The sequence below is a fragment of the Homalodisca vitripennis genome, chromosome 4 (genome assembly GCF_021130785.1).
Source record: "Homalodisca vitripennis isolate AUS2020 chromosome 4, UT_GWSS_2.1, whole genome shotgun sequence".
Taxonomy (NCBI): Eukaryota; Metazoa; Arthropoda; class Insecta; order Hemiptera; family Cicadellidae; genus Homalodisca; species Homalodisca vitripennis.
This window is the reverse complement of record NC_060210.1, coordinates 166,949,978-166,970,716: the sequence shown is the minus strand read 5'-3', so window position 1 is coordinate 166,970,716 and position 20,739 is coordinate 166,949,978. Positions and strand designations below refer to the sequence as shown.

At 30.5% G+C, this 20,739-nt stretch overlaps 1 protein-coding gene across 1 annotated transcript; it reads right to left on the bottom strand.

Moving 5' to 3' along the window:
* Positions 1-1,300: 1,300 nt before the first annotated feature.
* On the bottom strand, positions 1,301-20,133 carry LOC124360560 (DNA damage-regulated autophagy modulator protein 2). The gene is made up of 6 exons (XM_046814281.1): positions 19,756-20,133; positions 16,432-16,553; positions 10,871-11,097; positions 10,043-10,181; positions 3,741-3,892; positions 1,301-2,402 (listed from the first exon to the last, which is right to left on the bottom strand). Exons 1-6 carry the CDS (start codon positions 19,824-19,826, stop codon positions 2,343-2,345), a joined length of 771 nt encoding a protein of 256 aa, XP_046670237.1. The 5' UTR covers positions 19,827-20,133; the 3' UTR covers positions 1,301-2,342.
* Positions 20,134-20,739: the final 606 nt, after the last annotated feature.

Sequence of the window (20,739 nt, the reverse complement as noted above, 5' to 3'; positions counted from 1 at the left end):
TATTCAGAGCTAACACTTTTTTTGTGTGCATATTTCGAAACTGACATTAATCTAATCACCCCCTGGAATGATCCCATCAGTGAGCTATTCAGCCAAGGGGATGAAATCTACCCCAAATTGAACAGGTGTGAGGAAAAAACACCTCACATTTTGGTGGCCGAACAGGAACCCAATATTTCTGAGATAAGCTGTAAGAAAACACTTCCTTGTTATGAAACGTAAGGATTACAATACAGAATTAAATACTTACTGGCACCCAAACCTTGTGTAAGCTTATAAGAGTAACATGGCTATTTCGAAGATATGGTGCCCACGACTGTGTGTCGGCCACTTCTGTAATAATTGAGATGGGTATTTTTTTCTTTTACTCCAAATGTACTGTACGTTATTGGTTAGCAGTACGTTCATTGGCTGCTAACCAAAATCTAGTAGCAACGTGGTCGCAGGAACTCCCAAAAGCAAATGGTAATGACTACTTTACCTAGATACAACACTACAAATACCTTCATAAATCTGTAGATAGTAACCAAAGAGTAAGCTAAGTGTATTGTTTGAATAAAAGTGAGATTTAAGAAGAACTTTAAAAGTACAGCCTCAATATAAATGGATCAGTAGAGAAGATGAGAGCATGGTCAGTAAGGGCCACGAGAGCTGAGCTTCCAAGAACACCTAATGTTGACGCTGAGGCAACGTCCTTGCTATATCACCTGCTTATGAACCAGCTGAAACAGAAAGTGTGTCCGAATTTGTGTGCTTATACAATGCAAGTTAGCTCTCGGCTCCTGGACTGTAATAAAAACCACAATGAGGTTTCACCTTTATACTTGTAAGTCAGCAGTTGAAGTTAAATACCGACTCAGAACTTTCTTCAGATAATGATTACTTTGAAGTGATCCAGATTGTATGTAACTGCAAAGTTGTAAACTACAAGTAGCAACTATTATATATGTGACCCAAAAGTCCCTACACTTTTAGTTTTACACAAACACTGAAAACATACAGTAATATGCACAGTTCTTCATAAAAGACAATTTTAGCCTCAAAAAATAATTAAATTAAATTATTATTATTTAATTATTTTTTATTTAATTTAATTTTTGAATATATTATTCTAGTTTTGGTTTGTATATTTGCTTGTGACGTCATTCGAAACTTTTAAGGAATAAAGCACTGTTATATACATACAATTTGGAAATCACTGTCATGTTATAAGATATTATGATTTAATTGTATTTACAGATTAACAGATGAGTGGGAAGATATGGTACCAATAAGTTCTGAAATAAAATATGCTCAATGGTTATAGTAAAATTAATACTTTATTATATTTAGCATTTCTTACTTAAGTCAGGAACTAGAATTTCCTAAAAATATAAATACAGTAAAAGTTTGATTATTCGAGCTGCCAGTTTAGCTGAAGACATAACAAAATTAATAATCCTTTATAAAGTATGTAAAGTATTATGCTTAAGATACCAGGTCTGTTTTTGATGTGCAGAACAGCGGAATCACACCACACTATTTGTATGGTTTTACTGGCCATTGTAAATTTCAATAATGACAGTACTGAGATAAAACACAACTATTTTTCTGTTAATTTATATATTTTATTCCATTTTTAATGTTATTTGTATCTAATGATGCCCTGTCCTATTTAGTTCGATTAATCAAACTTCTACTGCACCTTTAAAATAACAATTAAACACTAATGGCACTAATAACAATAAAATTTGTTTCTTGAAAAAATATTAACATCTTAAGAATGAAAATTATAAATTAATAATACATATCCAATTTTTTCTAGTATGAGTTCAAAAAATAATACCTTTTTGAACCTTTTTTAAATTTATTACTTTTGAACAAAGTAATGTTTTATTTGCTGTAATGGTTATATGACTAATGACTTAACAAACATATCCATTTTCAGGTAATGGAAATTTTGGTAAATACTTGGCACTATTTATGAACAACTAGTCAATTGAGATGTATAATGTTTGAAAATTACATTTGAAATGTAATACATTTTTAATTACAGAACATAGTAAATGTTTAAAACGTAACATATTGCTTGGTTGCTACTGAGAATCAACATCCCAGTGAAATGTATGCACCACGTCCTGCAAGAGCGTTCCCAGGGATCTAATAGCTTGTAGAATTGCTGCCATAAGAAGAGATAGAGACAATGCTACAAGTCTACTTCTTCCATCTTCTGAGTCATTATCTAATTTCTCCTCGCTCGATGCTGATTGCTCTTCATCCAAGTCTGATACTGAAGATAAAGAGCTTGTTGAGATTGATAGCTGATTAGTCAATGATTCATGAGAAGGCTCTTCTTCTACAGATCAACTTATTACTTCTTCATTTGTTTCTAAAATTTGCTGTCTTCCCATTCTCAAAAATATCTGTAAAAAATCATGTAGAGTTGTAAATTTTTATACAATAGGAAATTATTTTATGACAATTGTTAGCTGTTATAAAAGGTACATTATTAGTTTTGATAAGTTGTCTGTCCTTCTTGAATGAATTTTATTTGCTGATATTTAATCCATATTTTATAATTATAGAAAGATTTATGGAGATGAATTAAACATAACAAGGCAGATCATCTCTCTCACTTTAACTTTGCTGGACCAAACTAAAAGGTCTACTTCTAATAATTTATTTACAGTGCTCAAATCCCTCTACGATTGATTAATATTTACTATATTTAAGAAAATGGTTTAATTTAATATTTTTGAGTAAAAACCAGCCCGTACTGAAACTAATTATTGTTACAGATCTATATAAACATATCAGTAATTGTCTGTCCAAACCATAGATTTAATTAAATTAATTGGTGAGCGAATTGACCAATTTATAATTTCTATAAATGTTTTGTTAGAATGGTAATTGATGTAATCTAGTTTTACAATAAAGCCAAAATAGCACATAAATATACATTTTATTTAGTGAGTGTTATGAGTTTCTGACATTAAAAAATTTAATTTAATATTTTCTCTTCTATTACCTAACACGCAAAACATAATAAAATTTGTCATAATAAAATTAGTTCAAATTATTAGCTAAAACATTTTAAACACAACTTCTAGATAAACTTTAACAGGTTTCTTTTGATTAAAACTGATAATAATAGCAATAGCTTAAAATTAAGTCAAAAACCTAGACCCAATAAAACTAAAAACATCTAACAATGAGCTAAAAATTATTGTTATAAAACATATGTATGAAATTTTAAAGAATTAAATCATTATTTTTTCTTAAGCAATTTTGTTTAAAAAGAGTTGTAAAACCAGTCGCATATGTCTAAGATTTAGGACTTAAATTAGTACTGATATTATTTGTTATCAAGTCTACATTTTTTGACACAATAAAATGAGTGTAACAGACACAAACAAAAAAATAAGACAATACTAAAAGAATTTATACTTATGACTATCAATAACTAATCCATGGTTGGAAAATATCTAACAAAAATTATAAAAACTTTTTTTTTTTGTTTATTTTAAAAATTGTAATAACATGTTTTCGATGAGCAAAAACATATCCATCATAAAACAATACACAAACAGCAGTAAACAATTGACAAAAATATTATATTTCCCGTAACAGCTGATCCATGTTGTTGGAAGCGTGCTGAACAAGTTTTAAAACAAGAATGTCCATTATACTAACACTGTCACGGTACATGAAAACTTGATTAATTTGTGGTTAGCATTTATCTTTTGAAAACAACAACTTACCTGAGGATGAGTAAATGTAATTTCTCTAAACTCTGATGAAAATGATAAAATATATAAACAGAAACATATTGCTACGATCCACTCAGATGCAGTGCTGATCACATGTAATACCCAGCCACCATCCTCTGGGTGCCACTTACGGGGATTGCTCCCTGAAACCAAACATTTTCTTGATCAGGTTTTAAATTCCTTGTAAAACAAATAACAATATTATAATAGGAAAGTAAAAAGCCATGCAAATATAAAGATACCCATGAACAAAATTATAGCAACAAGTGGATGTCATTGTTGCCCTAAGGTAATCAACAGGATCAGTAGCAGTGGACTATGAACCAATCATATTACACCATTGCTATGATTATTTATTCATTGATCATAACTGAAATTTTTTATCATCATTGGGTTAATATATGCAGGGTGTCCCAGAATTCTATACCAACGATGGTTATTAAATCTCTATACCTAATTTTTAGGTATTAATCCAGGACCTAAGAGACAAACCAAAACACAGTATTCCAACTTATACAATGTAATATATAAGTAGATTAGAAAATGAGGTGCCTACAACACTTTTAGAGCCATTCAAATTTCAAATGTAAATACTGTCTAAAATGCCATAAACAGATCTATAAAATCATATAGTAAATGTTCCTACACCTTTTTCGAAGCAATGAAAAATGAATTAAAAATCTATATATAATGTACAAAAATGAATCCTAAAAATTAAGCAATAAAAATTGTATAACCATTATAAAATATAACAAAAATTGTAAAGTACAAAAAATTGTAAAGTACAAAAAATAAATCTATAACAAGAAACATTAAATCTCTTTTGTTCAATGCATAATTAAAATATGAAGAAACTCAAGGTTTGTGGAGATTATCAATAAAATGATGTAAGTTTAGAAATTTTATGGAAATCTAATTCAATCTATAAAAATAATGATCTAACGACTAAATAATCAAAATCAAACAGAGGTAAATAAATATTGAATGCAATCTAAGAAATTTGGAATAATGAAGATAAAATCATAGGTTCAATCAGAAAATACCGGATGGAATACAATATTTAAGGAGAATTTTACCTGTAAGTTCACCAATTTTAATACAAGGTAGTGGACTTTTTAAACGGTTTTATTAATAATTGCCATAACCATTTGAATTGTGTGTGACAGGCTATCAGTAACTGGGACCGGATAGAAAATTTGAAATAGATTTAAAAAAGATCGAAGTACTAATAAATTATATAAAGCTGCAATGGAACATATTTTGTATGCAAACCATAGAGGTACAAATACTAAACATATCACAGATAAAACTTTACAAGATGAAGCAATGGACTGAGTTTTATCAAAGAATGCGAATGATTTATTGCACTTCCAACAGCTGGAGCAATGTTTTTAAGGATAACATTAGGAATGGCCATAATGAAAATTTGAAATTTTAATTATATAAATAGAGAAAAATCTGTAAACGTGAAATTTTGCAAAAATTAAAAAGATAAAATTAAATATGCTTTTAATAAGAAAATTTTAGTATTAAATTTTTATGTAGATCAAGTAAAAAATAGTAAATTAGATATTTTTAACAAATAGGCAATACAATAAACTTGATAAATACATGAAAAATAATAAAGGAAACGTCACTGAATTTTCTTATAAACAGTTGAAAGAACTTAAAACTGGTGGATTATTGAAAGGTTTGTCATAATACTTCAATAAGTACAAGTCAATAAATTAAGTCAATAAATGGAAGTGGTCCTTATACTGTACATACGTACATCGTCAATGGACAGGTTCACTCACTATTGAATATGCATAATTCAAAAATTAGGCAATGAAAACAACCAATCTGAGCAAATTTACTGACAAAATTTTTATCCCATATCATATACAGCACTTAGAGCCACATTATCCCACTAATTTACATTTACACTTCTGTTACATTACTTTCTATAATTAAACCTTAACTGCTACACTCAAGATGCCGTGCAATACTAGTTTTGTGCGTTGCTTGAAGCAGCTCCTACACTATCTTGATCAAAATAACTTGCTTACAAATAAACATCATGGTTTCTTGAAAGGCATATTATAAACTAGAAGAGGGCTGCATTATTACGTCTGTTTTTAGATTTCAGCAAGGCTTTTGACTGCCTCAATCACAGTTGGAAAACTAAAAGCCCAAGGAATAGCAGGGAAATCAGCAGACTGGTTCCACATTACTTAACTTACAGGGACAGGTCATTGAATTGAAGTATAATATCAACAATCTAACAGAAAAAGCACAATGAGAACTATTGCCCACTCACATATTACCAGATCTGAATCAGTAATGTATGCAAATGATACCATGATTATACTTGCACAAAAAACTAAGAATAGCAACTATTAATTAACACAGAAAGAGCTTTCACTATGACTGTTCCCAACCACTTAGTCCTAAACAAAGAAAAACAGTCCGGGTTATTCAAAACCAAAATACAAGGATGCAGATGTAAGAATGAATCTAAACTAACATTAAGTATCTTGGCATAGTAACTGACTCCAGTATATCTTAGAATCCACTTGTGGAAAAGGTGTGCAAAAAACTCTTCAGGAATCTTTCTCATATATAGAATCAGTGCTTCAGAGGCAACAAGAACCGCCTATTTCACCTATCTGAGTTTTATGTACTATATGGCATACCTTCTTGGAGAGGAACGAATTCCACAAATTTAGAAAGAGTCCTCAGTCCTGTTAGATGTCTAGCAGATCGTTACCAAGAGATATGTAAGGCAGCATTTATTGAACTTATCATTCTAACTGCTGTGGATCTTTAAATACAAGAAATTTCTTTCACATAGTCTATACTTTTCATCTAAAACATCAACATCAAGATATTCACCACTATAACACAAGATATACTTAAAACTTTGTCCTACCACCCAATCACCTTAGTCTGTACAGCAAAAAACCAACATGTGCTAGAGCAAAGCTGTTGGTCACCTACAACTAGAAGAATTAAAGAACAAATCAGCTGAAGAAGCGATTGACTGGTTGGCTGACGAAGAGACCCCTACTACTGCAGCAAGCCCCTAAGGTTTTTAATTATTACAACTATGTATTCTTTACTTAGCTAAGCATTAAAGATAACTATTAATTTAGCACTTATTTTTGGAGAGTATTTCAATTACAATGCTTTTACTGTAGGATATTAATTCCTGAAAATGCAACTTAAAAAACTTAGTTAAGTTACCGGCATGATTCAGCAGCTTTCACAGTATATATATATATATATATATATATATATATATATATATATATATATATATATATCCAAAACTTCGAAATATTTATTATTGCTGCTCTAACTTACTCCTTTAAAGTTTATGAATTTGTATAGCGGTAAATCAATTCACAATATATTTATACAAAGAAATGTTAAATATCATGTTTAAAATTAATTTTTAAGGATATATTGTGTTAGTTATCAGCTGGATGTGGTTGATAATGACACACTGCGCTTATCTTATCATTGAATGTTGACAATGTAGGAATTCTGACTTGACTGCACAGGATTCTATTTCTAGTTGGAGAATATGTAGTTTGGAGAATTTTCATTTTGGTTACACTGTGATTTGAATCAACTATTTTAATGGCTGATGTTCATAAAATAAGGGAATCAGTATTTTATGCAAATAGACAAAAATCTTAATTAAGAGATGTAAATACAGAAGAGGTAAATTTACAGATGTGAAGAATAGATTCAAGAGTAATTTTAACCCTACAACTAATGGGTTAGATAGAATTAAATTTTACAAATTTGATGTATATCCTACAGTCTAAAATCTTAAATTTGAAACATTTTTTACTTACAAGTTACATATTATGCTTTTATCCTTCAACACAATTCCAGTTTAAAACACTCATAATATTTCAAATTTGATTAGGTTTCAGAATATACACTTATAGTCTAAAATAATAAAAAATGAACAAACATATTATGTTTTGTATACAAATTTATCTTATATTATGTACTTGTATAATAATATTAACGTTTGTTGTGCTGGCACATAATATTCTTACATTATACATTTAATTTAATACTATAGTTCTACCTGAACATAACAATATGTTGTTCATTCGTTTAAAAGTCAAACAATATAATAATTTGAATTTTTTTTAGGCCTTTTGCTTTAAAGTAAAGCATCATCAAAAACACATAACTGAATAAAAAGTGGTTATAAATAATAATATAAGAAAGTTGTAACAAATTTTAAAATTATACAAATAAAATATATATATATATATATATATAAACTAGGAGGTACAATTCAAAACTTGCTAAGTATGTCTAATGTACAGGGTGAGGCAAACTACTTGTCCACAATATATAGCAGCTGAACCTTCTTTGTTTTAATGAAAAACCTCATATTTCAACCACAAACAATTTGATAAAATAATTACCCAAAAATATCCCAACATAGCACTTGTGGGGAAGGGGAACTTTAAATTTATTTTGCTTCTTGTATACAGTGTAGTCAAAAATTTCGATGTTGTATGGTTTCATAGATTTTTTTTACCGTTATATCATTAAAAATTTTTAGCAGACTGGAATTTTTATCCAAGGTTACCAAAAAAGTAATCTTTCTAAAAATATGTTACAGTTGTCACTTATCAGCACTTTTCCAATACTTTAAATAGTTGAAATTTATGGTATTTCAAACTTGTAAATTCTAAAAAAATTCAAATAGCAAGGGATATAACTTTCATTGCATCTATCAATACCTTTCCAAAAAAATTATTGTTTTGTATTTAATGTTAGCTTTTTATGATACAAATGTGACATAAAAACTTTCATGCTATTGAGAATTTTACGTTATTGAGATTCATGTTATCGAGGTTCCACTGTAGAAGTAACCTATCATTCTAGAACTTATAAAATAGCGTTAGAGTGTGCATTTAACACACAATATATGTAATAAAATAATAAAGCACTTTCATGTGGCTTTTCAATACTATTAACGTCAATACCTTAATGATGCTATAAAGCAGGATGTTATTGCCAAGAGTTTTCAGCGTTAAAATTGAAAGATCTGTTGAGTGTAAACAAATATACAAATTTAAATAGGATTCAGTGTGGGATATTTAGTGTTATAAAATAAGACAGTTGTGTTGCAAAATAAAAATTCAAGTGAAAAGATAAACAAATTTTCTGACATATATATTAAATTTGTATAAACAGCAATAGCTTAGGGGGTTCGGTACTACCTATACTGTCAGTGTTAATTTGTACAATTTTAAAGCAACATTTCTCAAAAACTACTTAACTACAGTCACCAAATCGTTACTACATATTTTACTATTATGTTATAAAGCTAGTGAGTCATTTCTTAAATTGTTGTCAAATTTTGAAGTTATAAAAAATAAACAAAATAAAGTTTTAAAAATCCGTTTTTACTGTGATAACATGTTTAGCTTACTTTTTAAAGACGTTGTATAGGTATAAAAAACTCAGTAGCTTTAGAATAATATACAGAATATGTGGTAAGAGTTTGAGGTTTCTATCTAGTGTACTTTTTGAAAATTTTTTTAATAATAACAAATCCAACTTTAGGAAAAAATCCCGTTTTAGTAAAGACCAGCTATAAGACTGTCATATTCACATATTCACTGTCTTTGGCTTCCATCTCATCCTCAAGCTTTCTTTTAGCAAACTTTTGTGTCTGGTTGGCTTTCTTAAATAGTTCTTTAATGTTTGAGGCTCTTTTTACAACCGTGTTGTGGCCATCAAATAGGTCTTCTCTTGAAGAGCCAGGTTTAGTAGTAGATAGGTTAGAGCTAGGCTTGGTTATTAGGCTGGACCTACTAACTTTACCATTCCTACTTTTGAAAACACTATGAATATGAGATGATCAAGGCATGATAATACAAACAGATGGTCAAATTTTATTGTTACCAAACTTCTACAATTTCCAAAACATAAATTCTCAACCTAAGTCGTGTTTTTTTGTAACAAATAATACAACTTAGAGAATGAAATACCACAAAAGACAGTGCGTTTCTACTTTAAAACTTAAAAAGATATGTTCCAGTCATTATATTATATTATGTCATCATTTATATTATATCATCACTTATATTGTACATAATTTTAATCATAAAAAGCCACAAAACTAGATAATAAAAGAAAAACATTTCATTTTCAAGGTACAAAAACCCTCTTAATGTATAATTTCAAGAAAGATAGTCCCAGCGGAACAAGTACTTTTTGTTAATCGATCTTTATTAAAACTGCATATACATATTAATTGTAGAACTTACCATGAAATTGGAGATGAGATATGATTCCAGTTACAACAATAACAAAAAATAGCACCGAAGTTATAACAGACAACATAACCCGCAGCCGTGCCATTGCCAGACTGTTTGCCACAGGGTGCATGTGATAGGATAGTATTGCCTAGAAAAACAGACTCATTATATTTCTTGCAAGTTATAATGTAAAAAGTAGTCTGAAAAAATACAACGAATAACACTATATGACAATACAACCCCTAAATGACTATACTTTTTACTGACTAGTTAAGAGTAAATAATCAATTTGAATAGATACTTTTTAGATCATTCATAAGACTACACTACTAGGAGATAAAGGCAACTTTTATCCTCCATGCACTGAAGGCCTTTCACGTAAAATTCACCTGAATAGGACATTTTAATACTAGTAAATACTTTCTATTTGATACCAAGTATTTTTACCTGTATACTTATAAAAATAGTAATCACAGAATAATAATCCAAAATGGTTGAAAATGTATATCAGTATCTAAAAAATGTGCTATTAACTAAAGATAATCTCAATACACACGTGCTGCAATCTCTCCGATTTTGGATGGACTTATGAAACGCCCTCATCTACAATGCAGTATGCACACTTTAACAAATTCGCATTATAAAGCACATATAGCACTACTTCCTAACATTTCATATTTTTATTTTAATCTCATTTTTGAAAATCTTATATCTTATCTAATAATCTTATTGTTTGTAAACTAAGTGAACACATTTTTGTATCCTTATTTTAAAATAAAACTCCTAATTGTTGATTTAGGTAGTAATTGACATTATTCATATTATTCAGGTACTTACTTGGACCCAGAAGTATACTGTTCCAATCCCAAAGCATAGTAAAGCCCCAGCAAAATGGACATATATAACATTGGTTTCTTGGAAATTAGCAACCAGACTAAGTCCAAATGATGACAAAAAACCAAACCACAACCCCATTCTGTTCAATTTCGCTGCTCTTGGTGACATTGAGTAATCATCAAAGAACTGGACCACTTCGCAGTAACGGATGTAGATAACAAGACACACTGTAACAGTTACAGTACATTGTACATTCTGAATATTAAAACAGAAACATTTCATTTTTACAATGACTACTATGAAAATACAATTCCTTATCCTGATTTAATTCTGTTGAATATACATTATTCTTATGTCTGTCTTAATTCTGCTAGTTTAAGTTCTTAGTTTCAAGTTACTAATAAACTCTACAAAAAAGTCTCCAAAAAATGAACTCTTGAACTCTGATAATCAATTTTTAGGTGATAAAAGTTTGTTGCTGTGTTGGTGACTATCTATTTTAGATAATCAAAATACTTCTTATAAAATACAACTTACTACGCAGTACTTCCTCTATAATCCATATTTTCATCTATCCAGCCCAGCTAATAGACTGAAATAAGTAGCCTATTTCAGATTGAAATCAATGTAATATATATATATATATATATATATATATATATATATACACACACACACACAAGGTGTTTGAAAAGTCTGGGTACGGCTTAATATTTTACAAACCATAGCAGATAACATTTATAAACTTTGCACAGTGTCATATGGCTATGTAAACCATTTTTCCTTGCTAATACCATGACATGCTAACCATGGGGGGACGGCCCACAGAGGATAACATGGAAATCTTAAATTAAAGCATGGGTCGAGTGATACCTCATTTGAAAGAGCTCACTTAGTAGAGTTGAATGCCGCAAACCGCATCTCAAAAGGTTTATCCAATCAGAAATGGCGGGTTGTTTTAGGTACACATTGTGAAGTACATTATGCGCTGCCATTTCTGACTAGATCGTCGTATTCTGATGCGGTAGGCGGCATTTCACTCTACTAACCGATGTGTTTTCACTGACTTTTTTTAATTAGCAAATTATGTCATAAATTTATAACACAAAAAATAAAACTAAAATGAATTCGTCGTCTTTATGTTTATGAATTAATTAAGTTCTACCATTATTCATTGTTGGTGAAATAGTTAACTTACCACTTAATTTTTTTGTTATTTTTTATAAATACTAATCAGTGAAATACTAATGAATTATCAGGCCACCCGTTCTAAGCTCTTGATTGACTGTAATAATCACCCTAAACTACTGTCTCTGAACACCTCTGAGTTGATGTAGGAACATTAATCCCTTTTCTTTCATCATTATTGAGGTGGGTTCATGAACATATTCCGGACCACGTGTCTCTTTTATGTTTACAGTTTACAGCTATATGGTTAATGGTATAACTCCAGTGTGTAGAACCCTATCTCACTTCACATTCTGCTTCTAATAAACTTCAATCGTAAAGACTGTAAGTCAATGTAACTGTTTCTCTACTCTGTAATCGATGAATTAGTGTCCTGGCTCCACAAACTGCGAGTGACTTCAGTGAACAGTTAAGGACTGTCCCCTTGTATCATCCACGATGTAAATGGTTCCATTTTTTAGTTAAAGTGTATCAATAGCTGTTGTAGCTGTGTAATATTTAGTTATTTATTTCTTGTCTCCTTCTAAAGCTTTCATTCTTCAGTTATATTTTAGTTTTATACTTCTTTGGTAAATAAGGGCTATCCAGAAAGTAGATTAAGTTTTAATATAAACAAAGTACAAGTTAAAAACTATATTATAGACATTTGAAAGTGACACTCAAATACTATTTTCAACATAGCCACCATATAAATTTGGGCACTTATCATAGCGGTGAATTAGTTATGAAATTCTAGCGTTATAAAATTCTGCCGCCTGAGACTTCAACCAGGTAGTCACATCCTTCCACAGTTCCACGTCATCGTCAAAATGGCCACATTCGAAAGATTAATTGATTTGGTTTTGCAATTTACGTGTTTTACTCAAGTCTTGTCTTCTGTATTGATTCGATCAAGCAGAGAGTCACCATCTTTTTCATAAGTGTCCAAAAATGTCAATGAAACAGCAATACACTGACTTTTATAAGATTCTGTTAAGATTTTCCAATTTCATTGGTCACAATGCTTGGCCGTCCACTTTGTTTGTCATCGTGCACATTAGTTAGGCCATTTTTAACCTAATACACCACTGATGCACTCTACCTTCAGGTAATCATATAATTTCCACAAATTTCACAGATTTAGCGATAAATCTCAATTAGTTTATTATTGTGCTTAGGAAATATATATAAACAAAAAACTAAAGTTTATCTTTTTTAATTTTTAAAAATTTAATACTGTTTTATAAATTAAAAATACATTTTTACCACGAAAACACTTTCTCTTCAAAGAAAATATTACTAATAACAAATGTGCAAAATTTCAAAGTGTTATGTTCAAAAACATAAACAAAACATTTAGACGAAAAAATTGGAAAAAATCACATAGCCATAAGAATACATTAGTGTGTAGTCTAACTGAAAATTCATCACATTTACTCATCACAAACAGGACTTCTGATGCTAAAAAGCTAAAAATTAAACTCCAATTCAAAATATTTACTTATATAGGCCTAAATCTTTAAACAGATTTATTTAAATATGCTATTTATAACTGTTTGTCTTCACTTCACTTGCATTAGTGTTTCGGTAAGCAGATGTCATGGCAGCCTTCCCTACAGTTGGTGCAAACTGTTCTTAAACTCTTCCTTCCTGTTTTGAAATCAGACCCCCTCTCTGCACATACAAAACAAGTCTTTTCTGGTTTTCCGGGCAATTTTAATACACCAATTTTCCTTTTTGTCACCCTCTATGTTTACAGTATTACTTAGCTATGCTAACCTAACTACATAATGTGGGAAATCAGTACCGTTCTTGTAAAAAGATAAAAAACTACCTTTTACTAGAACTTATACTTGATTGTTCATCTTTCGTAAATATATGATGTTAAAAGTGTCAATCCCATCCATGTGTTTATTGTAATCTAGTATGATGGATGGTTTGTTTTCAAGTGTTATCCTAGGAAGATCCATTCCATTATCACTGATTTTGTTTTACCCAGTTGTGGATGATTGAGAATCTTACCCCAATTTGTTTGTTTTAGGAAAGATTCAGCAGGTAGGTAAATTCTTTTGCTTGTTTTTTTCTTTTTTTTCAAAGTACTATCTTTGATGCTGCCAAATGCAATGTTTTGTCTATTCCCCCTCCTAGTAAAGTTAAGGCGACTACAGTAGTTACAGCTTCCTGTTACCTTGGTAGAAGAATGATTTATTTTCCAGATCTCTGTTTTATTAGGAATAACATTAAACCACAATGTAGTTCCAGGTCAGTTCAAGTGGGTGAAACATCACATTCAAAATATACAAGTATTTTGATCAGTTAATGACTGCTTCTTTAAAACCTAACATGTAATTGACAAGCTAAATAAATAAGCTCGGATGCCTTGCTCATGACAGTGTTAAAGCAAACACACTACCACGGGTGTACTCTGCTTCTCTTAGATCATGTTAAGTTTGTTCACATTTGAATCAACTGCTTTCAAGAAGAATATGTATAAGAGACAGATGACAATTGAATGTTCATTCCCAAACCAGTTGCCATGTGTCAGGGACTGTTGCTCATGTGATACACAGAGCCACGAATTCATGATGATGCATGAAATAGTATACTGTGTGCAATAATCATTTCCATGAGGTTTCACTTCTGGCTGGTTAATACTTGCTAGTAGAATCTACTGTATTACACGGTACAGCAAAAACCAATATGATTCACTTAAATCTAGACAACCCACATTGGATGTTCAGGAGCACATTAATAACCAAAAATGTTTAGATATTGGGGTAAAAAGAGAAGGACTAGGTATATTTTACTGCAAAAGATGTGTGTTTAAATGGGTGAAGCACATTTGTGTTAAAGACTAAACAAGAAAAAGTATGGTTCCCCATGCTTGCTTTGACTGGAAGAGGTTGCAACAAACCTAGCCTCTGCTTCTCCCAAGATTGTATTTGTTCTTTTTTTTATAAAAGGAGATCTTGCTCCCACTTTTAGCCAACTTCTGCTGATCCTCGTGGACTACTGGCCTATGCGAAGATATAACTGAAATACTGCCTGTTATCCTAATTTTATCTCGACATGAGGCGGCTTCTTTCCCTAACCTTACACAACCTGAATAGCCTGTTATTCTGGAAACAGCGCAATGGTCCTCGTTTGCCCTAAGTGAACAGAACAGATACAGAACTTGGTACTTTGGAATTATACCGACCACACCCAGACATGAATCGTTATTTGACATTTTGCTTCTACTGATTACTAGATTAGCGTAGAACAATACTTCGTCAATATAAAACAGGAATTGTCTTATCGCAAACCCCTCCCCATCCTCAGACAGAGGTCAAAGTCGAGCGGTTAGTAGATAACGTGATTGCAGAGTCTCGCCGCCCGTTCAGCTGGTGCGTCGCTTTGTTGTACTTCTGTGTTTTACCCCTACATTTCTCCAAATACAAAAAAATCAACAAAAACAAACATTACCAAACAAAAACTAAACTCTTTATTGAAAAAAAACACAGAAAACTTGTTTTTATTCTTGATCACACTCCGCCACCCAAAATGCGAGTGCCTCCGGCCAGAGAAGAAACAGAAAGAAAAAGAAAAAGAAGAACATCCCTCGAGATAGTAAATAATCATGTCATGCTGCGCTGCCTGCCGTAATCGGGATTCTCGAGAAAGATAAGATAACAGCGACAACAATACCGATCACAATACCTGGAAATGCTTGTTGATTGATGGAATGTTAGTTCTGTTACTCAACTATATCGTTTTATAACGTTCTAAGTTCATTGATAAAAGTTTAAGCGTTGGGGGCATATATAACGGAATTTAAACCCATTAACAATTAATAATCGTTGTAAGTTTGTAATTTTGTAATTAAAGAGTTGTTTTTTCGTTGTATCATGTTTGTTTCTATAAATTTATATTTTTGTGGTTCTTCATACTGGTGTGGTCGGTATAATCCCAAAGTACCCAGAACTTTAACAAATATTTAAGTTTATATCTAATGCTGGTTAGATTATTACAGAGCAGCAGCTCTACAAACCTGATATTAACTATAAAAGAGGCAAAAACCTGTGTGTTACAGATAATCTGGTGGTAGATCCACTCATTTTCTCAGAGGCACCATATTAACTTAGAAGTGTGATAAAATTATCACTGAAACTCCAGTGACTAGGGGGTGGTTGAAAATCTTTCCACTCCTCCCAAATATGGAATTTAAATGAAACAAAAAATTGTCAGGTTTGTGAATAGCAATGGTGATTCTAAAAGTTTTTTTCTCTCTATACCCTCATTCCCACTTATTTCTGTTTATGTTTCAATTTAAACATTGTTATTTTAATTTGTATTTGGTTTCTCTAATCCTTAAAATAATATTTTGTACAAAATAAATATGCTAAGAAACTTACATAAAACACTTCCTATGTTTATTAACTGTCCAAACACACAGCTTTCCGGTGAATAAGTAGCATCATCACTTATGTAAGGAAATTCAGGCTCAACGTGACCTTGTAGAACAGCAGCAATATAACTGAAATTAGATATTAGAAAATGAAGTCATAAACTTAAGGATATTTTTTAATTTTGTAAGAATGGAAATATTTTGTTTTGTACTTTAAAAAAATAGCAGGATATTTTAAGCTAATAAGTTCTATGAAAATAAGATAATATTCCACTTTTCTCAATTAAATAAGAGAAGAAAATTTGGTGCTTTGGTATTATCTGGAGCCCACTATTTTTGGAACAGTTTTCTTACCAGAAGCCTAAAAAAACATTATTAGAAAGAACACACTTTATTTGACATACTGTGAAAATCACATGTCATTATAAAAGTCGGTTCTTGTCTTCTGCCTCCCAAAATGAAGAGATGTCGGTGAGAAGTAGGTCACTCTGTCCCTATCTACTTCTTGTTATTACGCTATGTAAGTAGGTTTATATGATACTACTAGTAGTAGTAGTAGTAGTAGTAGTAGTAGTAGCAGTACCAAAGTTAAAGGTAACCTTTACACATGCTTATGTGATCTGAAGTTGAATTTGGGTACTATCTCTACAGATGTTTTTCTTTTTTTGCCAAAAATATCCCATGTTGGACAATCTGACACATGATCTGAGGTGGTACGATTGGAAATGCCCCTGGCCATTATTTAACATGTTATAGTAATAATATGTACATATGTATAGCCTTATAATAAATAATAAGTAAAACTGTTAAAAAAAGTGGCTTCTGGATAATACAAAAGTACCGACAAAATAATATTATGATGATATAACATATCTGAAATGCACACATGAAGTTTAGGAACTACAGAGTTTATGATCACTTATACAATTAATTATTACCATGGAATGGTCATCCACTAAACAAAGTCTTGGTATAATAACTGAAAATTAATTTGTTCTCTTTCTTTTTGTCACACAAAAGGAGAAAAGCCACAGCTCTGCCGCTTGCTATATATAATCGCACACAAATTACCCACTAGCAGCTGCTAGTTAAAATTAGGAGTTTTAGTAAGAGATTTTTTAGCCTAACAAAACTTACTATTTTGAATTGTAGGAAACTAACACTTTGGGTTACATGGTCATTCTAAGCAATTATTATGTCAACTATAACTTCCTTCATTTTTAGATGAGAAATCAAGCAGTCCTTAGAAAGTAAGAAACATGAAAATTAAGTGTTGGAAAGCCATTGTCAATGTTGCTGAATGATAAGAAGATTCAGAATCCACATGCCATGCTCATCTCATCCATCCTAAAGACGGGTTGAGGTGCTAACGTGATCTGAGTTTGATATTTTAATATTATCTTGATGAATTTTTTTCTTTTCCTGCGGTTTTGGTAGCTAGTGCCATCCTGTCCTGCTGGTGGAAAAAGAAAAACATCACTCAAGATAGTATCTAAATCTAAATTCAAACTTAGACCACGTTACTGCTTCAATTTCGATTGGTATTACATTGACTAATTAAATAATGGGGTAGGGTACGATAAGCGGACCCGGTTTTTTATATCGAGGAATGCAATCATCGATACCTAATATTCGCATCTCAAATCCTAAACTATCAATCGATATAAAGTATCTATAGTTCTCAATAACAATCATATGTTTTAAATTAAAATATGAATCTAATATTTACAGTGATCAAACAAATTATTATAACTAAAATTAGGAAAACTGAAGACGACCATATTTGCTCCTCTCACAGTTACAGTTGTTTCTTTCCCACAAATTTCACATTTAAATGGGTTTTTCAGCACGAGTCCAACATGTTGAAGTCAAGAAAAACATGTCTTATCATCTTCCAAAGCAATGTCGCATAGTTTTCTAAAATTGTCATTTTTAATAATCAAATGTTACTTATATAAAATTGAAATATTACATTAAGAGTATTATTTGAAAGTGTTTATAGCTATTGATATAGATTATTTAATTAATCATTAAAAATAATTAATAAGTAATCGATTGATTATATTGATGGTTATGATTAAGTAATATCATTTGCCAATTTCGATATAAAAAACCGTACCCTACCCAAATAATGTAAGGGTAATTTTACACTTTTATTTATTTATAATATGTATTATAGACTAGACATCATACACAGGTCTGATTTGACTGTCTCATATACTAGTGGTAATGTGTGGACTTTGAACCTAGGTATGTTACTTTCTCCAGTTTAGAGATTTTTATCAACTTTGTTCCCAAAATTTTAAAATTGACAGTGAATGTTGGTTACAAAAGTAAATTGTGTTTATTGATAACATTTTATCTTGTTTATTTGGCTTGCTTCATCGGTTCTTTCCCGACGTCAAAACTAAAGGAGAAACACATTGATAGCAGAATTTTGAGTAAAATTAGTCTACAAGATTTTGGGTTTACTCTTAGGGTCAAATCAATGTACAGCGGCAATGAAGTATTTGCTGATTTGAATAAAGATGAGGAGGCTGCAGTATGATAAGCGACCACTATGATAATCGAATAATTAATATTTATAATCATCTAAACTAACGAACAAACAAAATTAGTTATATAGGTATTTCTTATTGCGGTATAGTTCAGCTATTTATTTATATCTAAAAAGGAATAATTTAATTATGAGTTCAAAATTATATATGTATACAAAGAGCAACTTGTAAAACTGGTAACTTAATTATTAAGTTAATGGCCGGAGCGGCAAAATACGAGTTTCACATTATCAACCTATTGCTATCATCCTAATGAACATAACAATATAAAATTTCAATAGGTGAAAATGACAAAGGATGCAGTATAATAAGAGATAATTCTCTTTGATAATTTGGTTCACTGATTCGATTGTCACGGTGGCTGCTTATTATACTGCAGCCAAAGATGATACTAAATATTGTCAGGAAAGCTAAGTTTGACAGCAGTGATTTTGACCATTTAATGGACTACCACTGACCACATGAGGATAACCAACACTCATATTTACTTACTACTGTTGAGTATTGTTGCAAACACAGATAACTCTAATGGCAACAAATTCATTGCAATTTTTATATAGGTTGCCAGATTTGTTGCCACTCCACTCCGATATAAAAGCAATCAATATTAAAATTAAAGGCTCCATTTAAATAACTAAATTCTTCCTGGTTTTGTTAATGCCAAATAAACAAAATACATTGAACTAACTTGCCAATACAAAAATGTTGTTTTGAAAAAATATAGGATATTGACTGAACTTATGAATGTACTTTAAGTCAGTAGTTTTACTTACGTTCCCAGAAATGTCGTTGGAAAAAGAATAAATAAGGATATTGGTAATAAATGAAGATTGTTAATAGCCATACTTTGTAGATTGAAATGTCGTTGAAAAAATTAATGTAATAAACCTACACCACTTTCTGAATAAAAATATACTATAATCAAGTTGTATTTAAGTTTCGATTGAATATGTCCTTATATACATCAGGTTATGTTCATTATCATAATATGACTAATTGACTATCAATATCCCCATCTCTCTCTACGCTGACTCAGTCAAGACCGTTGTCTTATATTATGTACGGTTACGTATGATATGACGAACGAATGGCAATAACAATTTAACAAATGTGCTAAAAATCACATGGCTGATGAAAGTGACAGCAGTAAGAATCGTTGTAAACAATTTTGTTTGCTTCGTGACTGGTTAATCTACAGTTGATTGTAAACAGGGATAGATACAACTACTAAAATAATATAACCTATTATTACAATTATTTGTGGTGGGTAAATGAATACTAACCACTATATATATTATAAATTTAATATATATTTATTAAATTTGTATAAGTCCCGGCGGAGCAAGTACTTTTTGTGATTCAATGTTTATTTTATATATATATATATATATATATATATGTTTTAGTATATCATCATATATATATATATATATATATATATATATATATATATATATATATATATATATATATGAAGAGAGAAAAACACGGATGTTTTAGTAATCATTACAACAAAACTAAATTAACAAAGTTTTGCTATACTTGACATATTATAGAACTTAAGGATGGTTTAAAAATTAAGCATGTATTAGTACTACCAAAAACATGATACTTTATAGAAATATGGATTCTCAAAATTCCTGTTTATTTTCCATTCAAAGTGAATTGAAACAACTTCTACCGGTATCTAACAAACATTTTAAAATTATTCTTCACGAAACACTGGTGACATCAAACTACTACAACAGATCATAGAT